This window comes from Hypanus sabinus, chromosome 29, assembly GCF_030144855.1.
Source record: "Hypanus sabinus isolate sHypSab1 chromosome 29, sHypSab1.hap1, whole genome shotgun sequence".
Lineage (NCBI taxonomy): Eukaryota > Metazoa > Chordata > Chondrichthyes > Myliobatiformes > Dasyatidae > Hypanus > Hypanus sabinus.
The window spans coordinates 21,785,903-21,809,734 of record NC_082734.1 but is presented as its reverse complement, the minus strand read 5'-3'; the positions used below and the strand labels follow the sequence as shown (position 1 = coordinate 21,809,734).

General features: G+C 46.7%; 1 protein-coding gene across 1 annotated transcript; it reads right to left on the bottom strand.

Moving 5' to 3' along the window:
- Positions 1-8,965: 8,965 nt before the first annotated feature.
- pkmyt1 (protein kinase, membrane associated tyrosine/threonine 1) lies at positions 8,966-23,772 on the bottom strand. The gene is made up of 8 exons (XM_059953920.1): positions 23,560-23,772; positions 21,758-22,140; positions 15,711-16,219; positions 15,219-15,325; positions 14,772-14,944; positions 11,050-11,309; positions 10,539-10,610; positions 8,966-9,647 (listed from the first exon to the last, which is right to left on the bottom strand). The coding sequence occupies exons 2-8, from the start codon at positions 22,091-22,093 to the stop codon at positions 9,494-9,496; spliced, it is 1,611 nt and encodes a 536-aa protein (XP_059809903.1). The 5' UTR covers positions 22,094-22,140; positions 23,560-23,772; the 3' UTR covers positions 8,966-9,493.
- Between the last annotated feature and the right edge of the window lie 60 nt (positions 23,773-23,832).

The following is a 23,832-nucleotide window of genomic DNA, read 5'->3' as shown; positions in this document are numbered from 1 at the left end:
TAGTCTGATAGACTGGCCTGTACCTTGCTGAGGCCAGGCAGTGTGTCTCAAACAACTCCTATTACTTAATCTCTTGCACAGGAACCCACTCAGGAACTTCAAGCCATTATCCTCTGCACAATCACTAATCTTATTAACTCCAGGATCTCTCCACTGCCACCAACCTCATAGCCCCCTTATCCTGTTCTGCTCATTTCTACCTCCTACCTCACTGACGGGATAGGCCCATTGTTTCTGCCTGTTCCTGCCCCACATAATTCATGTCCACATAACTTTACACAATTTTATCCCTCCTGGTTCAGTCCCTTCCCACCCATTTCTACAACTTCTCAATGCTCTCAATCTCTTCAACACCTTTTAATGCCTTGGTCTTGATTTTCATCATTAGTGTACAGTTCCTATACACTTCTATCCCCCATCAAGAAGGCCTTAAAGCTCTCTGCGTCTTTATCAACAACTTTTTTGAAAAGCTGTCCTGATGAAGGGTTTTTGGCTTGAAACATTGACTGTTTATTCCTTTCATAGATGTTGTCTGACCGGCTGAGTTCCTCCAGCATCTGCTGAATCTCCTTTGGTTAACAAGGTGTGTGGTGTATTAGACTTCATTAGTTGTGGGATTGAGATCAAAAGCTGCAAGATAATGCTGTAGCTCTAGAAGACCCTGGTTAGACCATACTTGGAGTATTGTGTTCAGTTCTGATCATCTCATTATGGGAATAATGTGGAATCTTTAAGAGAGGGTGCAGAAGAGATTTACCAGGAAGCTGCCCAGATTAGAAAGCATGTATTTTGAGGTAAGGTTGAGAGAGCTGGGGCTTTTCTGTTTGGAGTGAAGGAGAATGAGAGGTGACTTGATAGAAGTGTACAAGATGGTAACAGACATAAATAGAATTGACAGCCAAATACTATTTTTTTCCCCAGGGTGGAAATGACTAACACAAGGGGGTGTAACTTTAAGGTGGTTAGGAGGAAAGCATGGGGGACGTGTTAGAGGTAAATCTTTTGCAAAGAGTGGTTAGTGCATGCCAGGGGTGGTGGACATTTAAGAAACTCTTAGACATATAGATGAAAGAAAAATGGAGGGTTATGCAGGAGAGAGGGGTTAAGTTGACCTTACAGTACGTTAATGGGACAGAACAACATCATGAGCGAAAGGCCTGTAATGTGCTTTACCATTCTATGTTCTTTTATAATGAGGCAGGCAGTGAAGAGGGCAAATGGAATGTTGGCCTTTGTTACAAGGGGAATGGAGTACAAGAGCAAGGATGTCCTTTTGCATTTGTACAGGGCCCTGGTGAGACCACACCTGGAATATTGTGTACAGTTTTGGTCTCCAGGTTTAAGGAAGGACATTCTGGCAGTTGAGGAAGTGCAGCGTAGATTCACTAGGTTGATTCCTGGGATGGCAGGGCTGTCTTACGCAGAGAGATTGGAGAGATTGGGCTTGTACACGCTGGAATTGAGGAGATTGAGAGGGGATCTAATTGAAACGTTTAAGATAATTAAAGGATTTGATAGGATTGAGGCAGGAAATATGTTCCAGATGTTGGGTGAGTCCAGTACCAGAGGGCATGGATTGAGAATAAGAGGTCAGTTATTTAAAACAGAGTTGAGGAAAAACTTCTTCTCCCAGAGAGTTGTGGAGGTGTGGAATGCACTGCCTCGGAAGACGGTGGAGGCCAATTCTCTGGATGCTCTCAAGAAGGAGCTAGATAGATATCTGATGGATAGGGGAATCAAGGGATATGGGGACAAGGCAGGGACTGGGTATTGATAGTGAATGATCAGCCATGATCTCAGAATGGCGGTGCAGACTCGAGGGGCCGAATGGTCTACTTCTGCACCTATTGTCTATTGTCTATTGTTGTGAGATCAAAAGTCCATCTTAAAATACTCGGGAACTATTTAATAGCCTTATAACAGCAGGGAAGATGCTGTTCTCGAGACTGGTGGGATGTGTTTTCAGGCTTTTCTATCTTCTGCCTGACAGAAGGAGGGAGGACAGAGATTGTCCAGGGTGGGTGGGGTCCTTGATTATCTTCGCTGCTTTACTGAGGCAGTGAGAAGAGTGGACAGAGTCTAAAGGACGTGTATTGTGCTGTAGGTTTCCTATGTTTCTATAGTGATTCCCAGTAACATTCTCAAATCTAGTGATTCTTGAAAGATTATTACTAATGACTCTACACTCTTTTCAGCTACCTCTTTCAGAACACAGGGGTGTAGTCCGTCTGTTCCAAGTGAACTTATTACCTTCAGACCTATCAGCTTCCCTAGCACCTTCTCCTTTGTAATAGCAACTACATTCACATCTGGCCCCTGACTCTCTCGAACTTCCAGCATACAGTGAAGACTGATGCAAAATATTTATTAAGTTCATCCACCATTTCTTTGTCTACACTTTTGTTTCTTCTATAAAAGTGCATGACCATATACTTCCTGCCACTGTATTCCATATGCCACTTCTTTGCCCATTCTCCTAATCTGTCTAGGTCCTTCTGTAGCCTCTCTGCTTCTTTCAAAACTTTCTGCCCTCCACTTATCTTTATAACATCTGCAGACTTGGCCATAAAGCCATCAAATCATTGACATATAACATGAAAAGGATCGGTCCCAACAAACCCCCGTGGAACAACACTAGTCACTGTCAGAGAGTCAGAAAAGGCTCCCTTTATTCCCATTCTTTACCTCGAGACAATCAGCCAATGATCCTCCATCCATACTAGTATCTTTTCTGTAATACCATGGGCTTTTAACTTGTTAAGCGGCCTCATGTGTGGCACCTTGTCAACGGCCTTCTAAAAATCTATCTACACAACATCCACCAATTTTCCTTTGTCTATTCTGCTTGTTATCTCTGCAAAGAATTCCAATAGATTTTTCCCTTGAGGAAACCATGATGACTACAGCCTATTTTGTCATGTGCCTCCAAGTACCCTGAGACCTCATCCTTAATAATCGACCCCAATATCTTCCCAATCACTGTCAGACTAACTGGCCTCTAATGTCCTTCCTTTTGCCTCTCTTCCTTCTTGAGGAGTGGAGTAACATTTGCAGTTTTCCACTCTGATCATGCCAGAATCTATTGATTCTTGAAATATCATTACTGACGACTCCAGAATCTCTTCAGCCACCTCTTTCAGAACCCAGGGGTGTAGAACATCTGGTCCAGGTGACTTATCTACCTCCAGACCTTTCAGTTTCCCATGCAGCTTCTCTCTTGTAATGACAACTTGACATACTTCTACCCCTGGGACTCTCAAGCTTCCGGCATAGTGCCAGTGAAGGTTGATGCAAAATTCATCCACCATTTTCTTGTCCCCATTACTACCTCATCAGCATCATTTTCCAGTGGTCCGATATCTACTCTCGCCTTTCTTTTGCACGTATGTGTGTGTGTGTGAAGAAACTAGAAACTTTTGGTATCCTCTTTAATATTATTGCCTAGCTTACCATTGTATTCCATCTTTTCCTTTATGATTTTTAGTTGCCTTGTGTTAGTTTTTAAAAGCTTCTCAATCCTCTAATTTCACACTAATTTTTGCTGTATTGTATGCCCTCTCTTTGGCTTTTATGTTGTCTTGGGACTTCTCTTAGCCTCAGCTGCATTATCCTGCCTTTCAAATACTTCGTCCTTGGGACGTATATATCCTGCGCCTTCCGGATTGCTCCAAGAAATTTAAGCCGTTGCTGCTTTGCTGTCATCTCTGCTAGTGTTCCCTTCCAATCCTCTCTTATGCCTCGTTAATTCCCTTCACTCCACTGTAATGCTGATGCATCTCCAACTTTAGCTTCTCCTCAAATTCTATCATATTATGATCACTGACCCCTAAGGGTCCCTCCACCTTAAGTTCTAATCAATTCCAGTTCATTGAACAAAATCCAATCTAGAATAGCTGATCCCAGGTGGGCTCAAACACGAGCTGCTCTGCAAAGCCATTTTGTAGGCAATCTACAAATTCCCTGTCTTGGGATACAGCACCAATCTGATTTTCTCAATCTGTCTGCATATTGAAATCCCCCATAACTAACATTGTCCCTTTGATATGCATTTTCTGTCTCTTGTAATTTGTATAGCACATCTTTACTGCTGTTCATAGATCTGTAAATGACTCCCCTCAGGGTCTTTTTACCCTAGCAGCTTCTTAGTTCTACTCATAACCGTTCTACCCCTTCTGATCCTATTTCCTCTTCCTAATAATTTCATTTTTTACTAACAGAGCCACCCCACCTCTTCTACCCACCTGCTTGTCCTTCCAATACATTGTGTATCCTTGGACATTAATTTCCCTGTAATACTCTTCTTTCAGCCACGATTCAGTGATGCCCAGAACATTATACATGCCGAGCTGTAACAGTGCTGCAAGTTCATCTACCTTATTTGGTGTGCTGCATGCATTCAGATGTAACACCTTCAGTCCTGTTTTGTCACCCTTTTCAATTTTGTCCCCCTTTTACATTGCATCTCATCCCATTCACTGCAATTTTGCCTGGTCATATGCAATTTCACTACACACTGCCTCTGTTTGTAAACTTAACTACTACCCCCATCCTCAACCCTATCACTCTGGTCACCATCTCCCTGCCAAATTAGTTTAAACCCTCCTGAACAGCACCACCAAACCTATCTGCAAAGATATTGGTCCCCTTTAGGTTAAGATGTAACCCGTCCCTTTTATACAGGTCATACCTTCCCCAGAAGAGATCCCAATGATCCAGTAATCTGAAATTTTGCCCCCTGAACCATTCCTCAGCCACACATTCATCTGTTAAATCATCCTATTCTTACCCTCACTGACATGTGGCACAGACAGCAATCCAGAGATTGCCAACCCAGGGGTCCTGCTTTTCAGCTTTCTGCCTGCAGGAGCTCCCTGAAATCTCTCTTCAGAATCTCATCACCTTTCCTACGTCATTGGTGCTAATATGTACCAAGACTTCGAGCTGCTCATCCTCCCCCTTTAGAAAGCCATGGACCCAATCCTAGATACCTAATGTAAGCATTCTACAAATTGCTTTTCTTGGGATCCAGCACCAACCTAATTTTCCCAATTTACCTACATATTGAAATCCCATGACTATTGTGACATTGCCTTTTTTACATGCCTTTTCTACCTCCCATTGTAATTTGTGTTTCACAGCCACTGTTCGGGGGCCTGTACATAATTCCCATCAAGGTCTTTTCACCCTTTCAGCTGAGTGTGTGTCTTAAGGCTCATGGAGGTCATTGTTGCTGGTAGCAATGAAAGAAAGGTATGTCCAGGATGTTGAGGGTCCTTAATGGTGGATGTTGCCTTTTTGGGGCATTGCCTTTTGAAGATTTCCTCAGTGCTGGGGAGGCTAGTGCCCATGATGGAGCAGGCTGAATTTGCAATTTTTCCAATACTGTGCAGTGGTGACCTATTACTGTAGAATGTTCTCCATGGTACATCTGTACGAATTTGTAAGAGTCTTTCGGTGACATTACCAAGTCTCTTCAGACTCTTAATGAAATATAACCACCGTTCTGCCTTCTTGCATCAATATGTTGGGGCCAGGATAGATCTTCGGAGATGCTGGCACCCAGGAGCTTGAAGCTGCTCACCCTTTCCACTTCTGATCCCTCAGTGAGGAGTGGTGTATTGGTGTGCTGGACCCAAGATGCTAATGTCCAGGGATTTAAAGCTGCTGACTCTCTGCACTGTGAACCCCCCCACCCCGAATGTAGACTGGAGTACATTCACCCTACTTCCCCTTGTTGAAGTCAATGATGAGCTCTTTAGTCTTGCTGACGTGAAGTGAGAGGCTCTTGTGGTACCACTCAACCACTCTCTCGCTCCGGTACACTGACTCAGCTCCACCCGTGACTCGCCTAACAACAGCGGTATTGTCAGCAAATGTGTAGATGGCAATGGAACTGTGTTTAGGCATGCAGTCATTTTGTACTTAAGGAGTAGAGCAGGGGGCTACACACATAGCTTAACGTGTGCCTGTGTTGATGGTTGGCAAGGAGGAGACATTTTTCTCGATCCTCATGGATTGAGTTCTCGTGATGAGGACAAGATCTTGGAAAGGCCAGTCGAGTGGTGAAGTTTGGGACTGCACATGACTCGGAAAGCAACAGATCTTTACTTCAGAATGAGAATCAGGGTTATTATCACTGATGTACATCATTAATTTATTGTTTTAAGGTGGCAGTAAGTAAAATGCATACAATTATGATAAGTTATAAAAATAAATAAGCAGTGCAATAGAGAATTAATGGGGAAGTGTCCATGGACCATTCAGAAATCTCATGGTGGGGGGGGGGGGTGGATGAAGCTGTTCCTAAAATATTGAGTGTGGGTCTTCAGGCTCCAGTATCTCCTCCCCAATAGCAGTAACAAGAAAAGGGTGAGCACTGGGTGGTGATGGATGCTGCCCTCTTGAGGCTCTGCCTCCAGAAGATGCCCTCCATAATGGGGAGGGTTGCACCATAACCCTCTGCATTGGCCAAACTCTGATGCAACCAGTCAGAATGCTGTCCACGTTATATTTGTAGAAACTTGCAAGAGTCTTTGGTGACATACCAAATCTCCTCAAACTTCACATTGGGCAATCAATACATTGGGCCCAGGATAGATCTTAAGAAATGTTGACACCCAGGAACTTCAAGCTGCTCACCCTTTCCATTGCTGACTCTTCAATGAGAACTGGTGTGTGTTTCCATGACTTCCCACTCCACAATCAAATACCTTGTTCTTACTCATACTAACTGCAAGGTTGTTGCTGTGGCACCACTCAACTAGCTGATCTACCTCACTCCTGCAAGCCTCCTCATCACTGTCTAAGGTTCTAACAATAACTTTACATTGTAGAGTCTGTGAATTACGCTGGAGAGGCAGACAGCTTCAGAAAAACGTACAGGAAGGAGATAGTGAACCTAGTGACATGGTGTCATGAAAGCAACCTTTCCCTCAATGTCATCAAACAAAAGAGCTGCTCAGTAACTTCAGGAGTGGTGGTGGGGGTGCGGGGAGAGATGGTGTACATTATCTTGCCTACATCAACAGTGTTGAGAGCTTCAAGTCCCTTGGTGTGAACATCACGAATAGCCTGTCCTGGTCCAACCATGGAGACACCGCAGCCCAGAGAGGTCAGTAACACCTGTACTTTGTCAGGTGGTTGAAGAAATTTGTCATGGCCCCAACTACCCTCACCAATTTTTATCGATGCACTGCAGGAAGTATCTTATCCAGATGCATCACACTTAGTGAAGCAAATGCTCTGCCTGTGACCACAAGAAACCACGGAGAGTTGTGGACACAGCTCAACACATCAGAGACCAGCCTCCCCTCTACAAGTATAGAAATGTACAGCACAGAAACAGGCTCTTCAGCCCATCTAGTCCATGCTGAACCATTTAAACTGCTTACCCCTACTGACCCGAGACCTCTGGTTGTAGTTCCACCCAATCTCAGTGTTAAAAGCTTGCTTGGCTTCTATGTTCCAAGGAATAAAGTCCTAACCAACTCAGTCTATCCTCCTTTTGTTTTCATAACCAGGGCCTCAATATCTCCTTAAAAATAAGGTTCCCTACACCTGTTATCTTTACCTTTTATTCTGACGGACATGTTTTATACTCTCAAAATTACACTTTTGAAGGCCTCCCACTTGCCAAGTACAACTTTGCAAGAAAACAGCCTGACTCAATCCACATTTGCCAGATCCTTTCTGATAACATCAAAATTGGCCTTTGACCAATCTCAACCTGTGGACCAGACCTATCTTTTTTACATATTTACTTTGAAACTAATGTCATTATGATCACCAGATGCAAAGTGTTCCCCTACACAAACTTCTGTCACCTGCCGTCTCTCATTCCCAAATAGGAAATCGAGTACTATGCACTCTCTTGTTGGGATTTCTGTGTACTGATTAAGGAAACCTTCATGAAAACATTTGATAAACTCTATCTCATATAGTCCTTTTACAGTATGGGAGTCCTACTCAATACGTGAAAAGTTAAAATCACCTTCTATAACAACCTTATGTTGTTTTGCAAGTCTGCAATCTCTACAAATTTGTTCCTTTAAATAGCTTGGTGATCTGTAATATAACCCCATTAGCATGGTCAGACCTTTCTTATTTCTCAGTTCCATCTATAACACCACACTGGATGAGTTCTGCAGTCTGTTCTGACTGAACACTGCTGTGACATTTTCTCTGACTGGTAATGCCATTCCTCCTCCTTTAATCCCTCCTGCTCTGTTGCATCTAAATCAACGGAACCCTGAAATATTGAGCTGACAATCCTGCCCCTCCTGCAACCGACTCTCACTAAGAGCTACAAGATCATAATTCCATGTGTTGATCAATGCCGAGCTCATCTGCCTTTCCGACAATACAATGATGCATTGAAATATACACAGCTCAGGACACTCATCACACCATGCTCAACTTTTTGATTCCTGACTTTGAGGTCTTAACAACATCTATCTCCACCATTCTGGCACTCTGGTTCCCACCCCCTGAAACTCTGTGGACTCTTGTTTACACCTCACTGCTTTGAGAAAGCAGCTAGCTCGATCAAAGACCTCACCCACCCCGGATATTCTTTTCTCCCCTCTCCCATTGGGCAGAAGATGTGAAAGTGTGAAGGGGAGTAGGGAGGGTGGTGAGATCCCTCTTGCAAGATAAGATGGATTCTGGACCTCACAATCTACCTTGACGTGGTCCTCGCAGGTTATTGCCTGCCTGCACTTTCTTTGTTATATCTTTCTCTGCATTCTGTTATTGTTTTCCCTTGTGTGACCTCACTGTACTGATGTGGTGAAATGATCTGTATGAATGGCATGTGGACAAAATGTTTCACTGTACACAGGACAATGACAGTCCAGAGGAGGGACATCATCACTCGTGAGGAGGTACTTGCCCCGACTGTCACAGTGTACAGTTGGGACATGTGGACAGAACCCTGCCTGGATAATTAACCACACAACCAATCAGCCAAAGAACAAGCTGTTTATTTCAAGGAAACATACACAAAAACTCCAATATTTTAATATTTACACAGCGGCGGTGCGCAGAATGTAACCATTTCCGATCCTGAAACTACAATACCCGGATCTAGTCATCAGTGAACTCCGAGTGGGTTGGGAGGGGAAAGATGGAGGGAGTGGGGAGGGGGAAAGGGGATCTACATCAGAACCAGGGTTGGCCACACAGTACACTCCACTCTCTTGCCTTGCAATGGTAAAAGCCACCTCTGCCCACCACTCCACCCATTAAACTGGCAAAAGTACAGCCTGAGCCCTCCCCCCACTAAGGAATGGTTACCCCCACCTCACTCTCCCCTCCCTGCCACCAGCGCTGCAGCAGTGTTACATCCCCACCCACTGCAGAATGGTGCCACAGTCTTCACCACCTTCCCAGCTCCTCAGGAATGATACTCCCCTGCCCCTACCCAATACCACCAGAAAAGGATTCATCCACACATCCCTATAAAATAACCCTCACCTCCCCAACAGTAACACACTCAGTCACACTCGGCCGATTCAAAGAGGCTGAGTAGGTTGCGGGGCTCCAAGGCTGGCCGGCCAGAAGGGGGGCCCATCCTGTCCTCCTCGGCAAAAGGGAGGGGTGAGTCCCCTCCAATACGGCTGAGGTTGGGGCTGGCTCGATTGGGTGTCCTGCAGATGATGAGGGGGGTATAGGAATGGGTGGAGAGAGCAGAGACCAGAAACAGTCACAATACCTCAGACAACCTGATAGATAAACCCCCTAAACCCCTGGATTAGATCCCAGCCTCTAACCCACACCCAGAACCAGTTACTCTTTATATAAACCCACTCCCAGGACCTGTTATTCTATAAACAAACCCCTGGATTAGATCCCAGCCTCGTTCCCACACCCAGAACCAGTTACTCTTTATATAAACCCACTCCCAGGACCTGTTATTCTATAAACAAACCCCTGGATTAGATCCCAGCCTCGTTCCCACACCCAGGGTCTGTTACTCTTTATATAAACCCACTTCCAGGACCTGTTATTCTATAAACAAACCCCTGGATTAGATCCCAGCCTCGTTCCCACACCCAGGGTCTGTTACTCTTTATATAAACCCACTCCCAGGACCTGTTATTCTATATACATATACCCAAACACCTGGATTAGATACCAGCCTGTAACCATTTCCTGGGATCAGTTATTAGATCTCAGCCAGTAACCCTCTCCTAGAGATTTGTTATTCTTTACTGTATAGAAACGTCTGGATTAGATCTCAGCCTGTAACCCTCTCCTGAGGATCTGTTATTCTTTACTGTATAGAAACGTCTGGATTAGATGTCAGCCTGTAATCTATTCCAGGGTCAGTTATTCTATATATAAACACCCCGAACATCATGATTAGATCTCAGCCTGTAACCCTCTCCTGGAGATTTATTATTCTATATATAAACACCCTAAATGTCTGGATTAGATCTCAGCCAGTAACCCTCTCCTGGAGATTTGTTATTCTATATATAAACACCACATCCCAAGCCTGTAGTTCCTGAAATATAACCATGCTGAATATGGCACACCTTCGGATACTGGAATGTTCAGCAGTCAGGTTTCGTGGGGTTGATGTGCTCCCTAATGAGGGTTTGGTGACGCTGTTGAGAGAGGACAAATTACTAATGACAAAATTCAAGTGTCTCATCCCATCACACACTCCCAGGATCAGACACAAGGTGAAGCTCCCTCCACACAGTCCCATCACACACACCCAGGGTCAGACACAAGGTGAAGCTCCCTCCACACGGTCCCATCACACATACCCAGGGTCAGAAACAGTGAAGCTCCCTCCGCACTGTCCCATCACACATACCCAGGGTCAGAAACAGAGTGAAGTCCCCTCCACATGGTCCCATCACACACTCCCAGGGTCAGATACAAGGTGAAGCTCCCTCAACGGTCCCATCACACACTCCCAGGGTCAGAAACAGGGTGAAGTTTCCTCTGCACTGTCCCATTACATGTTCCAAGGGTTAGATACGTAGTGAATCTCCCTCTACACCACCCGACACAGATTTCAGCTCTCTACACACTGACCTGCCAGACAGAAAACTGAATTCATTGGAATCGAGGTCCTCGGAGTGAGACGGGAAGAGCACCTTGGGCTGAGCAGTACTGTGGTGTCGCTCAAAGAAATCATCCCCGAAGATGCTGTCCTCCCAGTCACTGAAGAGGCTGCTGTCATTTAGGCCGGAGGGAGGGGGAGAAGATGGAGGTGGACTGGGCCGGCGGAAAAGCAGCTGGAGCAGGGGGCTGCAGAAAACTCGCCACAGGGAGAAGAGGAGGGACAGCAGGAACTGGGGGGGGTGGACACACACACACACACAGTGAGAAAGAGAGAGGGGCAGATAGAGAGAGAGAGACAGACACACAGTGAGGTAGGAACAGACACACAGAGCGAGAGACAGAAGCATTGGCAGTTGGGTAGGGTGGGGGGGGGAAGAGAGAGAGAAGTCACATTATCAGTAACATCTTCAGATACGATCATAAGAAACAGCAGCAGCGGTGGCCATTCGACCTATCAAGCCTGCTCTGTTTTTCAGTTAGATCATGGCTGATCAGGCCATAGACCAATTCTGATTCTAGACTCAGATCTACCTACTTGCTTTTCCCCCATAACCCTTCATTCCCTGCTATCTGTTGGTTAAAACTATTTAACGAGGCAGCCCCTAAACGCCAGGATTCTGTTAGAGGTGGCTGAAGAGATTGTGGAGGCATTAGTAAATGATCTTTCAAGAATTACTAGATTCTGGAATGATTCCAGAAGACTGGAAAATTACAAATGTCACTCCAGTCTACCACAAGAAGGTAGAAGAAAGGAAATTGTTGGCCAGTTAGTCTGATTTCAGTGGTGGGAAGATGTTTAAGGATGAGGTTTCGGGGTACTTGGAGGCACATGATAAAAGAGGCCAAAGTCAGCATGGTTTACTTTGGGGGAAATCTTGCCTGACAAAGCTGTTGGAATTCTTTGAGGAAATAACAAGAAGGATGGATAAAGGAGAGTCAGTGGATGTTGTTTATTTGGATTGTCAGAAGGCTTTGACAAGGTGTCATATATGAAGCTGCTTAGCAAGATGGTGTTACAGGAAAGATACTAGCATAGATTGGCTGATTGGCAGGAAGTTAAGAATGGGAATAAAAGGAGCCTTTTCTGGTTGGCTGCTGGTGACTAATGATGTTGCGTGGGGGTCCATGCTGGGACTGCTTCTTTTCACATTACATATCAATAATTTGGACAAAGAAATTGATGGCTTTGTGGCAATAGTCATTACACTTTGGTAGAAGGAATAAAGGCATGGAGTATTTTCCAAATGGGGAGAAAATTCAAAATCAGAAGTGCAAAGGCATGTGGAAGTCCTCATGCATAATTCCATAAAGGTTAACTTGCAGGTTGAGCTGGTGGTAAGGAAGGCAAATAAAATGTTAGCATTCTTTTTGAGAGGACCATAATACAAAGGCAAGGATGTAATGCTGAGGCTTTATAAGGCATCAGTCAGACTTTACTCAGAGTAGTGTGAGCAGTTTTGAGTCCCTTATCTAAGAAAAGATGTGCTGGCTTTGGAGAGGGTCCAGAGGAATGATCCCAGAGCCCACAAGAATTATCCCAGGAATGAAAGCATTAACGTGTGAGGAGTGTTTGTGGCTCTGGGCTTGAACTCACTGGAGTCTAGAATGAAGGGAGAATCTCATTGAAACCTATCGAATATTGAAAGGCCTAGAGTGAGTAGATGTGGAGGGGATGTTTCCTACGGTGGCAGAGTCTAGGGCTAGAGGGCACAGCCCCAGAGTAGAAAGGTGTCAATTTAGAAAGATGTGGAAAACTTTCTTTAGCCAGAGAGTGGTGAATCTGTAGAACTTATTGCCACAGACCTCAGGCCAAGTGACTGGGTATACTTAAGGCAGAAGTTGATAGGTTCTGGATTAATCAGGGCATCAAAGGTTATGAGGAGAAAGCAGGAAAATGGGGTAGAGCAAGATAATAACTCAGCCATGTTGGAATGGCAGAACAGAAGTGATGGGCTGAATGGCCTAATTCTGCTTGGACAGTACCCCAAGACTTTTGCACAATACTGTATGCCTTGTGGTTTACTGCTTCCCTGGACAGAGAACGCCACAGGTTCAATCGTCTTTGGGAAAAGCAGTTTCTCATCATGTCATAAATCTATCCCCCTGAATCATGAAGTTTTGTCCCCTAGTTCTAGTCTCACCTACCAGTGGAAACAACTTTCCTGACTCTATTTTATTTGTCCCTTTCATAATTTTATGAGACACCCTCTCATTCTGAATTCTAGTGAGTATAGTCCTAGGTAACCCCCTCATCTCTGGAATCAACCTGGTGAACCTCCTCTACACCGCCTCCAAAGCCAGTATACCTTTCTTCAAGTACAGAGACCAAAACTACACGCAGTACTGCAGTACAGCTTCATCAGTACCCTGTAGAGTTGTAGTGTAACCTTCCTGCTCTTCAATTCAGTTCCTCTGGCCATGAAGGCCAAATTCCATTTATTTCCTTGATAACCTGTTGCAACTACAAACTAATATTTTGCTATTCATGCACAAACACTCCCAGGTCCTTCTGTATGACAGCATGCTGCAATCTTTCACTATTTCAATAATAATCTGATCTTCTATTTCTCCTTCCAAGGCAGATGACCTCGCATTTACCAACATTGCATCCTGTCTGACAGACCTCTGCCCACATCACACGACACATAACAATTAGTATAAAAACATATCTATTTTTATATTTCATGCTTGATTACTTTCAATAATCTTTCTTTTCTTTATTGCTTGTTTAACAATTCTTTGTATTTTTAAAGTTGCGTCACTACTCACTAACCTTATGAAGGAAATAAAGGAAGCTATCAAAACTAACCGTATGTTTGATGCCTTCTTCCTTTCCTTGGTTACCCTAAGCTGTCTTTGCTTTACCCATAACACCTTCAAAGTTTAAAGTAAACTTATTATCAAAGTACATATCACTATATACAACCCTGAGATTTACTTACTTGAGGGCATATCCAATAAATCTAATACCCATAATAGATTCAATGAAAAACTGCACCAAATGAGCGGACAAACAGGGTGCAAAGGACAACATACTGTACAATTACAAAAATAAATAAGAAATAATAATGTTAATAAATAAATATTAAGAACTTGACATGAAGAGTCCTTGAAAATTAGTCCATTGGTTGCGGGAACAGTTCAGTGATGGGGCAAGTTAAGTTATCCCCTTTGGATCAAGAGACTGATGGTTGAGGGGTAGTAACTGTTCCTGAACCTGGTGGTGCGTGTCCTGAAGTCATCAGCGGGAAGAGAGTATGACCGGGGTGATGGGGAACCCTATGATGGAAGCTGCGTTCCTGTGACGGTGGGGAGGGCTTTACCTGTGGATGGACTGGGCCATATCCACTACTTTTAACTGGAATATACTTTTGCTGAGCTCTTTGAAAAATCTCTATGAATGTCTCTTGAAGCTAGTCTACAACAAACACGCGAGGAATCTGGCAGAGCAAGGGCAGGGACTAAACAGGAAAGGAGTGTTAAATGAGGAAGGGAGACTGACAAGGGATTAGGAAGAGAGGGTGACAGGACAAAGGAGGGAGAGACAGAGAGGGAATAGTGATAAAATTAGGGAGGAGAGTGTAGGTGATTGGTGTCTATGATGGAGTTGGTAGGTAGGGGAAGGGGAGGGAGGAGCAGCAGGGAAAGGGATGGCAATGGAGCGCGGGGGGTGGGCCAGGGTACACACTAACCTGCCACAGGACCAGTGCTCGCTCCAAGCCTGACAGCATCACCAGCCGGAGGTGCCTCCACCGCCGGACCCTGCGTAGGGCGGGCAGCGACAGCAGCTCCTCCACCGTGGGTCGCTGCCGGGGGTCCGGCTCCAGCATCAACCGCAGCAAGTCCCGCAGTGCAGGGGAGAGACCTGGGGAGGGAGAGCAACAAGGAAAGAGTTACTCTTGTTCCAGTCCTCGACCATAGGGTGGAGTCCGTGCTGTCTGTCCAGGAAGTCCGCAGCCTCCCTCCTCTGCACCGGCGCAGGGTCTCTGTCCCAAATATGGGGTGTCAGACTTCCACCATCCTGTCTACCCCAGCGCGATACTTCCGTCCACTCCCCTCCATCCCCTGCCTGGATGCAGGAAGGCTGTCTGTACCCTGCCCGGACGTGGGACATCCCTGACCCTCTGTCCTCAGCTTACCAGACACAAACTCTGGGGGCAGGTATCCTCGCCGCAGTCTCTGCCATCCCTCCCCACTCCGAGGGAGCTCCAGGTTACTGCTGATGTCTAGGATCGACATTCCCAGGCTGCGAAGGGAGAGAGAGAGAGAGAGAGAGACAGACAGACAGTCAGAGAGTTCATCCTGTCCCAGAGAGGGATAACGTGCCGGCTACCCAGTACTGGGGGAAACCAGGTGTGCAATGCCAATTCTGGACAGGGGGAGAGAGAATGCCCGATCTCAGAGGTAGGGAGTGGTCTGATGCCTGGTCCGGCCCCAGAGAAAGGGGGAGGAGTTAAGGATGGTGGGAGGGGTAGCATGTCCTGGGATGGGAAGAGACTGGACAGGATAGGTGGGGAAACAAGCTGTGTGTTGGGGGAGCAGGGATTACAGTAGAGAGGAAGGGAAGGGGAGGGATGTGGGGTTGATGGGGGGGGGGGGAAGGGGAAGTGGTGAAGAACGCCCCACCTTACCTGAAGACATCGGCCGCTGTGCCGTAGACCCCATCCAGCAGCTCAGGCGCCATGTACCGTGGGTCTCCCTCCTGTGCCTCCTCCTCATCCTCGTCCTTGGCCCTTTCTCCGTCCCGCTCCACCGGCAAAACCAGGCCGAAGTCGCCCAGTTTGCAGATGCCCCCTGCCCCGAGCAGGACATTGGCAGGCTTGACGTCGAGGTGTGCCAGGCCGCGCCGGTGGAGGTGGCCCAGGCCACAGAGCAGGTCGGAGAGCACCTCCCAGACACGGGTCTCGGGTAGGGCCCCCACCAGCTGCCCCTGCAGGCTGCCCCCCTCGCACAACTCAGTCTGGATATAGAGCTGGCCCCGCTCCTCCCAAGCACGCACGAAGGTCAGCAGGTTGGGGTGGGGGCCCAGTCCTTCATGGCGACGGGCCTCGGCGAGGCACCGCCGGCGGTCTCGCTCACCCCGGAATGGCCGGCGCGAGCGCTTCACCGCGTACAGGCGGCCATTCTCCCTGCTTCGTACCTGGTAGATGGGAAGAGGGGTTCGTGGGGTCAGAAGGGAGGGACAGACAGGAAGGGAAAGACTATTTACTATCACGTTCCCAGCTCACTCACTTCGTGCCCTATCCTGCCAATAACTGTTCACTTTGTAGCACAGTGCGAAGAGCCACTGCCTCTGGCCTCCACACACGGGTTTGATCCCTACCTCCAGTGCTGCCTGGGCAGAGTTTAAACGCTCTTGCTGTGACCTCGTGGGATTAGCTGGAAGGGCAGGTCGCGTTGAGGAAGCAGGGAATCTCCAGAAGGACTTGGACAGACAGGGCGAATGGGCAAAGAAACAGCAGATGGAATACAGTGTAGGGAAATGTATGGTCATGCAATTTGGTAAAAGTGAAGGCAAACTTCTTTCTAAATGGGGGAGCGAATTCAGAAAATTGAGGTACGAACTGCAGGATTCCCTATAGAGTAACTTGCAGGTTGAGTCAGTAACAAGGCAGGGAAATTTCAAGAGGACTAAAATATAAAAGAAAGGGTGTAATGCTGAGGCTTTATGAGGCATTGATTAGGCCACACTTGGAGTATTGTGACCCGTTGTGAGCACATTTAAGAAAGAATGAGCTGGCATTCAGAAGGGTCTAGGGGAGCATCATGGGAATGATCCTGGTAACACTTTGAACATACTCTCTGGAGTTTAGAAGAATGGTGGGGGGGGGGGGGGGGGCGGGGTGGAATGTCATCAAAACATATCAAATATTGAAAACCCTTGATAGAGTGTGTATTTCCAATAGTGGGGGAGCATAGAAGCGAGGGCACAGCCTTAGAACTGAAGAACATCCCTTTAAACAGAGATGAAGGGATATGTGCTTAGCCCACTGCTCTACTCCCTCTACAACCATGACTGTGAGGCTAAGCACAGGTCAAAAGCCATCTATAAATTTGCTGATGTTACAACCTTTGTTGGCAGAATGGTGACCAGAGGGCATACAGCAGCAAGATATAACATAGTTAAGTGGGGTTGCAGCAACAACCTTGCACTCAACATCAGTAAAACTAAAAAGCTGATTCTGGACTTCAGAAAGGGAACACACACTAATTCTTATAGAGGGATCAGAAGTGGAGAGAGTGAGCAGTTTCAAGTTTCAGGGTGTCAACATTTTTGAAGACCTAACCTGGTTCCAACATATCGATGCAGCAAAAAAAGAAAGGAAGACAGTGGCTATATTTCATTATAGCTTGAGGAGATTTGGAGTGTCACCTGAAATTTGCATGTGAGCCAATAAACTTGACATGGACTCTGATAGAGTTGAGGGTGGAAGTTGCAGGAAGGGGGAAAGAGAGAGAGGGCAAGGTGGGGGAAAGTGGGCATTGATGCAGCGGGAGGGGGCATTTCAGGGAAGCAGTGGGAGCAATGGACTAAATGATAGACTGTTTAGTTTGTGGAAACTTACAAGAAAGCATTCAAAAATGGGTCCTAACTGAAGCCCAACTCACATTTAAAAGACCAGTTGAAATTGCTATATCAATGGAAACAACAGGTAGAAACACAATTGAATTTCAGTCAGGAATGGAAGTGAAAGTGAACAAAATTGCAACATCTGAACTGAAACCAGCCTAGCCAAATAAATTTGTGTTACCATTGTGGAAGGGGCTTACGTACACCAAATAAATGCAGATTTAAGGTAAAACTTGCAGAACATGTAACAAAGCAGGACACGTGCAAAGAGCATGTTGGTCAGGCAAAAATCAATGGACTGCACAGAGAAGAAAGAAAGGTAAAAAGTTGCAGCTTCAAAAAGATCACTAAGCTGCATGCCGTTGATGTAAGGTAGCAGCCTTGAGATTTACAATGTGAAAACTAACAATAGAGGAGCAATATGGCTTACATCAAAAGTGAACGGTAAATTAATTAAAATGGAATTGGACGTTTACTCAGCTGTTTCACTCATTCCACAAAATCACTGAAGCCTGCAGATATCCAACTAAGAATTTATACTGGAGATAACTGCTGTGAGAATGACATTCGTAACACTGAAATATACCAACCAACAAGCCAGATTGGATTTGTATGTGGTAAAAACAGGAGGGCCAGCATTCTAAGCCAACAAAAACTTGATTGGTGATCTATCCAGAATTTGCATGGCACATCCCCTGCAATTGAGTCAACTGAAAGCAAATCGAAAAAGTTTTGGATGATGCCACAGCAGAGTTTGAGGATGACCTAGAAAATCCAAGCCATTCGAGGGTAAAATAGTGTCAAATGAAAATGCTTATGGGGTTCATGATACCATCGGTGATAGAAAGTGAAAGTGATTACATGGAGGCTGAAGGAATTTCTTTCTAAGGTTGACTGTAGCCCATGGGCAATGCAAGTGGTCCTATTAGCCAAAGACGACAGGTTTGTCAGCATCTGTGGTGATTTAAAGATCATGATCAACCCTGTACTGAAAGTAGATCAATACCCTCTGCCCACAATAGAGGATGTATTTGCAAACCTCTGGAGCGAAACCCTTCAAAATTGATTTAGTTGAGGCCTATCTACAGATAGAAGAGTCCAAGGTGTTTCTCACCATAAACTGTCACAAGGGTTTTATCATTACAATAGGCTTATTTTTGGAGTAGCACCTGCATCTGCACTCTGGCAGACAGCCATGGACCAGGTGCCCAGGCACTCAGTGTTATCTGGATGACATCATTACTAGTAAGGATTATTGGAATCGGATGGACATCTCCAAGTTCTCAAGACAGTGTTAAAAGGTTAGAGGATTATGGGCTCAGAGCATAACACAGCAAGTGTGAATTCTTTAAACCAAGCATCACTTACTGTGGTAACACCATGGACACACAATGATTACACAAGTGTGCTGACAAAATTCAAACAGTGGTGGATTCCCTGAGGCCAAAGGATGTGTTAGGGTTGCAGTCCATTTTAGGATTTGTCAATTACTGTAACAGGTTCCTGGCAAATTTGGTGACTATGCTCTACCCCCTTGAACTCATTACTGCAGATCAAGAAGAAATGGCAGCGGACAAATCGGTGTGAAGTGTCTTTCAAAAACGTAAAGGAAATGGTGACCTCAGACACATCATGATCTACATCGTCCAGTGAAACTTGCCTGTGACTGTGCCTTGCGGTATCAGTGCAGTCATGCCACAGGTTATGAGTGACAGAAGTGAATGCCCCATAGACTTTGCATCACATTCCTTGACCACCGCAGAGGAAAATTACGCATAGGTTGACAGAGAGGCCTCGAGTCTGGTTTGGGGCATAGAAGGTTTCAACCAGTGATTGTATGGGAGACAGCTTACCCTTATTACTGATCATCAACCTCCCGTGTCCATTTTCAATCCCTAGAAATATGTTCCACGAACAGCAGCAGCATGAATGCAAGAGACTGGCTCAGTTTTTTGGAGGACGGAATAATAAGATTGAATTCAGGAGGATGACTAACCATGGAAGTGCTGAAGGTTTGCCCTGTTTACTCTTGAAAAAAGGAAATACCTGAAAAATTTACAAAAGAAGGTACTCCTCTTGACGCATTCTCCCTAATGCAAATAAAGTCTCCCTATTACAGAAGAGAAGATCCAAAGGGAAACCATTAAAGACCCCACACTGAGTCAGGTCTGCACTGTCACCCAAAATGGTTAGAGCATGCAACAGAAATTCCAGTTCCGTTTTTGCCAGCGCTGGGATAAACTTGCCCTTAATGGGGGCTGTCTTATCAGAAACTGCAGATGCTGGAAATCTGAGCAATCACACAAAATGCTTGAGGAACTCAGTAGGCCAGGTTGCATCTATGGAAAAGAGTACAGTCGGCCTGAAACGTCGAATCCATCCAGCATTCTGTGCTGTGGGGGCTGCCTTAGGTGGGGTTGAGAGCTGTCATAACATCTGAGCTGAGAGTTAAAGTGTTGAATGTTGGCTCTAAACTTCCTCTGGTGGCCTGGGATAGATAAATCAGCAGATCAAACAGCTTGCCATGAACTGCTCAAGATGCCAAGAACAGCACCACTACATCCTTGGGATGAGTCTGCATTGCTCTGGCAGAGGATTCATGTGGATTTTGCTAGGCCATTCATGAGCATAAACTTCTTGGTAGCAGTGGATGCAGATACAGAGTGGCCAAAAGTGTTCCCAACATCCTCCACTACAGCCTCACATACCGTCTTCTCAAGTACTGGTGCTGCAGAAACTAACAACTCCTGAAAACAAATGGAATAAGACATTTGCACCATACCACCCAGTTACAAATGGCTTGGTGGATAGGTTTGTCTAGAGCAGGCGTTCCCAACCTTTTTTATGCCATGGACCCCTACCATTCACTGAGGGTTTTGTGCACCCATGGTTTAGAGTCTAAACAATGCACTGCGAGCATTGTCAGAACAGACTATGCTTACACTGAATCAGAAGCTCACCAATTTTCCCTTTACATATTGTAATGTAGAACCAACAACTCACCAGTTATGATATTTCTGGGGGTTCCTTGTGCTCATTCTTGGATCTCCTCAAACCCAATCTCAGGACTAACAGTCCTGTCGAGGGACTACAGAGAGGATCAAACGTGAGTAAACATAAAAATCTACAGCACATTACAGGCCCTTCGGGCCACAATGTAGTGCCAACTATGTAACCTACTCTAGAACCTGCCTAGAATTTCCCTACCACATAGCCCTCTATTTTTCTAAGCTCCATGTCTCTTAAAAGACCGTGTTGTATCCAAATACAATACTTGGAAAGATTAAGGGCAGAAGTGGACCACTTTCCTATACACAGTAGAGTTAACGTCTGATGTCATCTGGAGACAACATGTTGGATCAGTTGAGGAGAGCAATCAATTGTTAGAGAAGAAAGGTGTCTGGACCTGTCAGAACCTCTTCTTGTAGTCCTAGACTCAACTCCTACAACACCACCACACAGGAGGCCACAGAACCTGAGATTGTTTCACAGCAACAAGCCTTCCCTACTGAGCAGTTACCCTCTCTGTCAGGAAAGCCATTAGCTCACAAGAGGAAGAAACACTCCATAGCAATTAACTCTTTAGACCTGAATGGGACAACTTAAAGTTTACTATGCTGTGGATGTCTATGTAGTAGCTGTATTATATAGACATTCTCCATTGAGTTGCGAGTTGATAGCCAAGCAGGGAAGACTGCTGTCTATTTAATATTTGAGCAATAAGGTAATAAGGAGTAATCTTAATATTACTTAAGATTTTTTTTGTGCTTAACTAATTCATTATGAGTTATATGTAAAAGTACGTGAATGGCATACGCCATTACGCCACCACATCATCTGTGCTCACCTCACGAAAAGTAAAAATAAAACGAGTACAGGCATTACTCTTTCGATTTTTTTGTGTGTTGGAGTTACAAAACACAACAGCGTGGATATGGGGGAAGGGCAGGGGTAAGGTTGTGAGGGAGAAGTATGGCGAGGGATGAGGGTTTGGGTCGGCGAAGGAGCAATGGGCAAAGGGGAGGGGGAGAGGGGAGGCTGGATCGAGGAGTGGAGGAGTTTGGAGGGAGGTGGGAAGGTGGAGAGAAGGGAAGGGATGTAACCCACCTTAAAAACATCCCCAAAGGAACCACGCCCCAGCTGACTGATCCTCTGGAAACACTGCTCGAAGTAGGGCAGGTCCTTGCTGCCATCGTAGCTCCCCTTGTTGAGGGGTAATGAGGCTGAGACGCTTCTGGGCCTTGTCCGGGTCCAACTCCTCGCTCTGTTGGGGAAGACCCGTGTGAGGGGCAGCCCGCCCCAGACAGGGGGCCGGGGGGTGGGTCTTTCTCCCGCTGCCAAACCTTCCCCCCGGCCCTTCTTCTTCGAGAAGTGGGGCTCCTGAGCCTGCTGGAAGAAAGCAGGAACAGGGAGGGGGGTGCGGGCCAGTGGGGACTCCCCCATGGGGTCAGCCCCTCTTGAGTCACGTCCTTCCCGTGCTGGCGTATCTTCTACCGAGAGAGAGGGAAGAAAGAGAGAGTGAGACAGTGTCAGAGCAACAGAGAGCAGACGAGCGTGGGGGGAGAGGGGGAGCGGGTCAGACTAAAGGCGAGCAGGCAAGAGGTCCAGACAGAGAGAGACATTACCAATCCTCCCTTAATAATCCCTCTCTCTCCCTAACTTCAATCTACCCCTCCCCTCCATATCCTCCTCTCTTCCTTCATTCTCCATTTACCATGCATTCCTACCATACCTTCCACTCCCCACCTGCATGCCACTCCACAACCACGCTTCTCCCTAACTCGTCGCTCCCCCTCAACATTCCCTCTCTGCCTCGACCCTGCTCTATCCTTCTCACTCCCTACTTCCCCTCACAACCAGTCTCCTCCATTCTATTCCCTACCCCATTTTCCCGTATTGTTTCCCTCATGCCCACGCCCCCATCCCCTCCCTTTACCCGACCCCATTCTCCCGTATTGTTTCCCTCATGCCCACGCCCCCATCCCCTCCCTTTCCCCGACCCCATTCTCCCATATTGTTTCCCTCATGCCCACGCCCCCATCCCCTCCCTTTCCCCGACCCCATTCTCCCGTATTGTTTCCCTCATGCCCACGCCCCCATCCCCTCCCTTTCCCCGACCCCATTCTCCCGTATTGTTTCCCTCATGCCCACGCCCCCATCCCCTCCCTTTCCCCGACCCCATTCTCCCGTATTGTTTCCCTCATGCCCACGCCCCCATCCCCTCCCTTTCCCCGACCCCATTCTCCCGTATTGTTTCCCTCATGCCCACGCCCCCATCCCCTCCCTTTCCCCGACCCCATTCTCCCGTATTGTTTCCCTCATGCCCACACCCCCATCCCCTCCCTTTACCCGACCCCATTCTCCCATATTGTTTCCCTCATGCCCACGCCCCCATCCCCTCCCTTTCCCCGACCCCATTCTCCCATATTGTTTCCCTCATGCCCACGCCCCCATCCCCTCCCTTTCCCCGACCCCATTCTCCCGTATTGTTTCCGTCATGCCCACGCCCCCATCCCCTCCCTTTACCCGACCCCATTCTCCCATATTGTTTCCCTCATACCCACGCCCCCATCCCCTCCCTTTACCCGACCCCATTCTCCCGTATTGTTTCCCTCATGCCCACGCCCCCATCCCCTCCCTTTACCCGACCCCATTCTCCCGTATTGTTTCCCTCATGCCCACGCCCCCATCCCCTCCCTTTACCCGACCCCATTCTCCCATATTGTTTCCCTCATACCCACGCCCCCATCCCCTCCCTTTACCCGACCCCATTCTCCCGTATTGTTTCCCTCATGCCCACGCCCCCATCCCCTCCCTTTACCCGACCCCATTCTCCCGTATTGTTTCCCTCATGCCCACGCCCCCATCCCCTCCCCTCACCTTCCAGGCCACCAGTAAGTGCGTGTTACCTGTTCATTAAGCCGGTCACCGACCACTTTACAACTCCCTCCAACTTTCCCTTCTCAACGTCCACTAGCGTTTCCCGCCTGATCGTCTCACCTTTGACCTTCCCAGTATGGGGCATAATTTCGGCAAGCGGCACGGATGGGCTGAAGTTCCTTTACCAACGTGGCCGCCGCCCTCACCAACATGGGGCATAATTTCTGCGGGCGGCTCTGAAGTGCGGGAGTTCCTGTACCAATATGGCATTATCGTGACGCTGACGGGAGATGGAAAAATCA

Coding starts and splice junctions, on each gene's coding strand:
- pkmyt1 (XM_059953920.1), bottom strand. CDS start 22,093: ATGGGGGAGTCCCCACTGGCCCGCACCCCCCTCCCTGTTCCTGCTTTC. Junction 15,326..15,710: donor ACAGCGGCCGATGTCTTCAG/GTAAGGTGGGGC, acceptor CTCCCTTCGCAG/CCTGGGAATGTCGATCCTAG. Junction 10,611..11,049: donor TTCAGTTTTCTGTCTGGCAG/GTCAGTGTGTAG, acceptor CTCTCTCAACAG/CGTCACCAAACCCTCATTAG.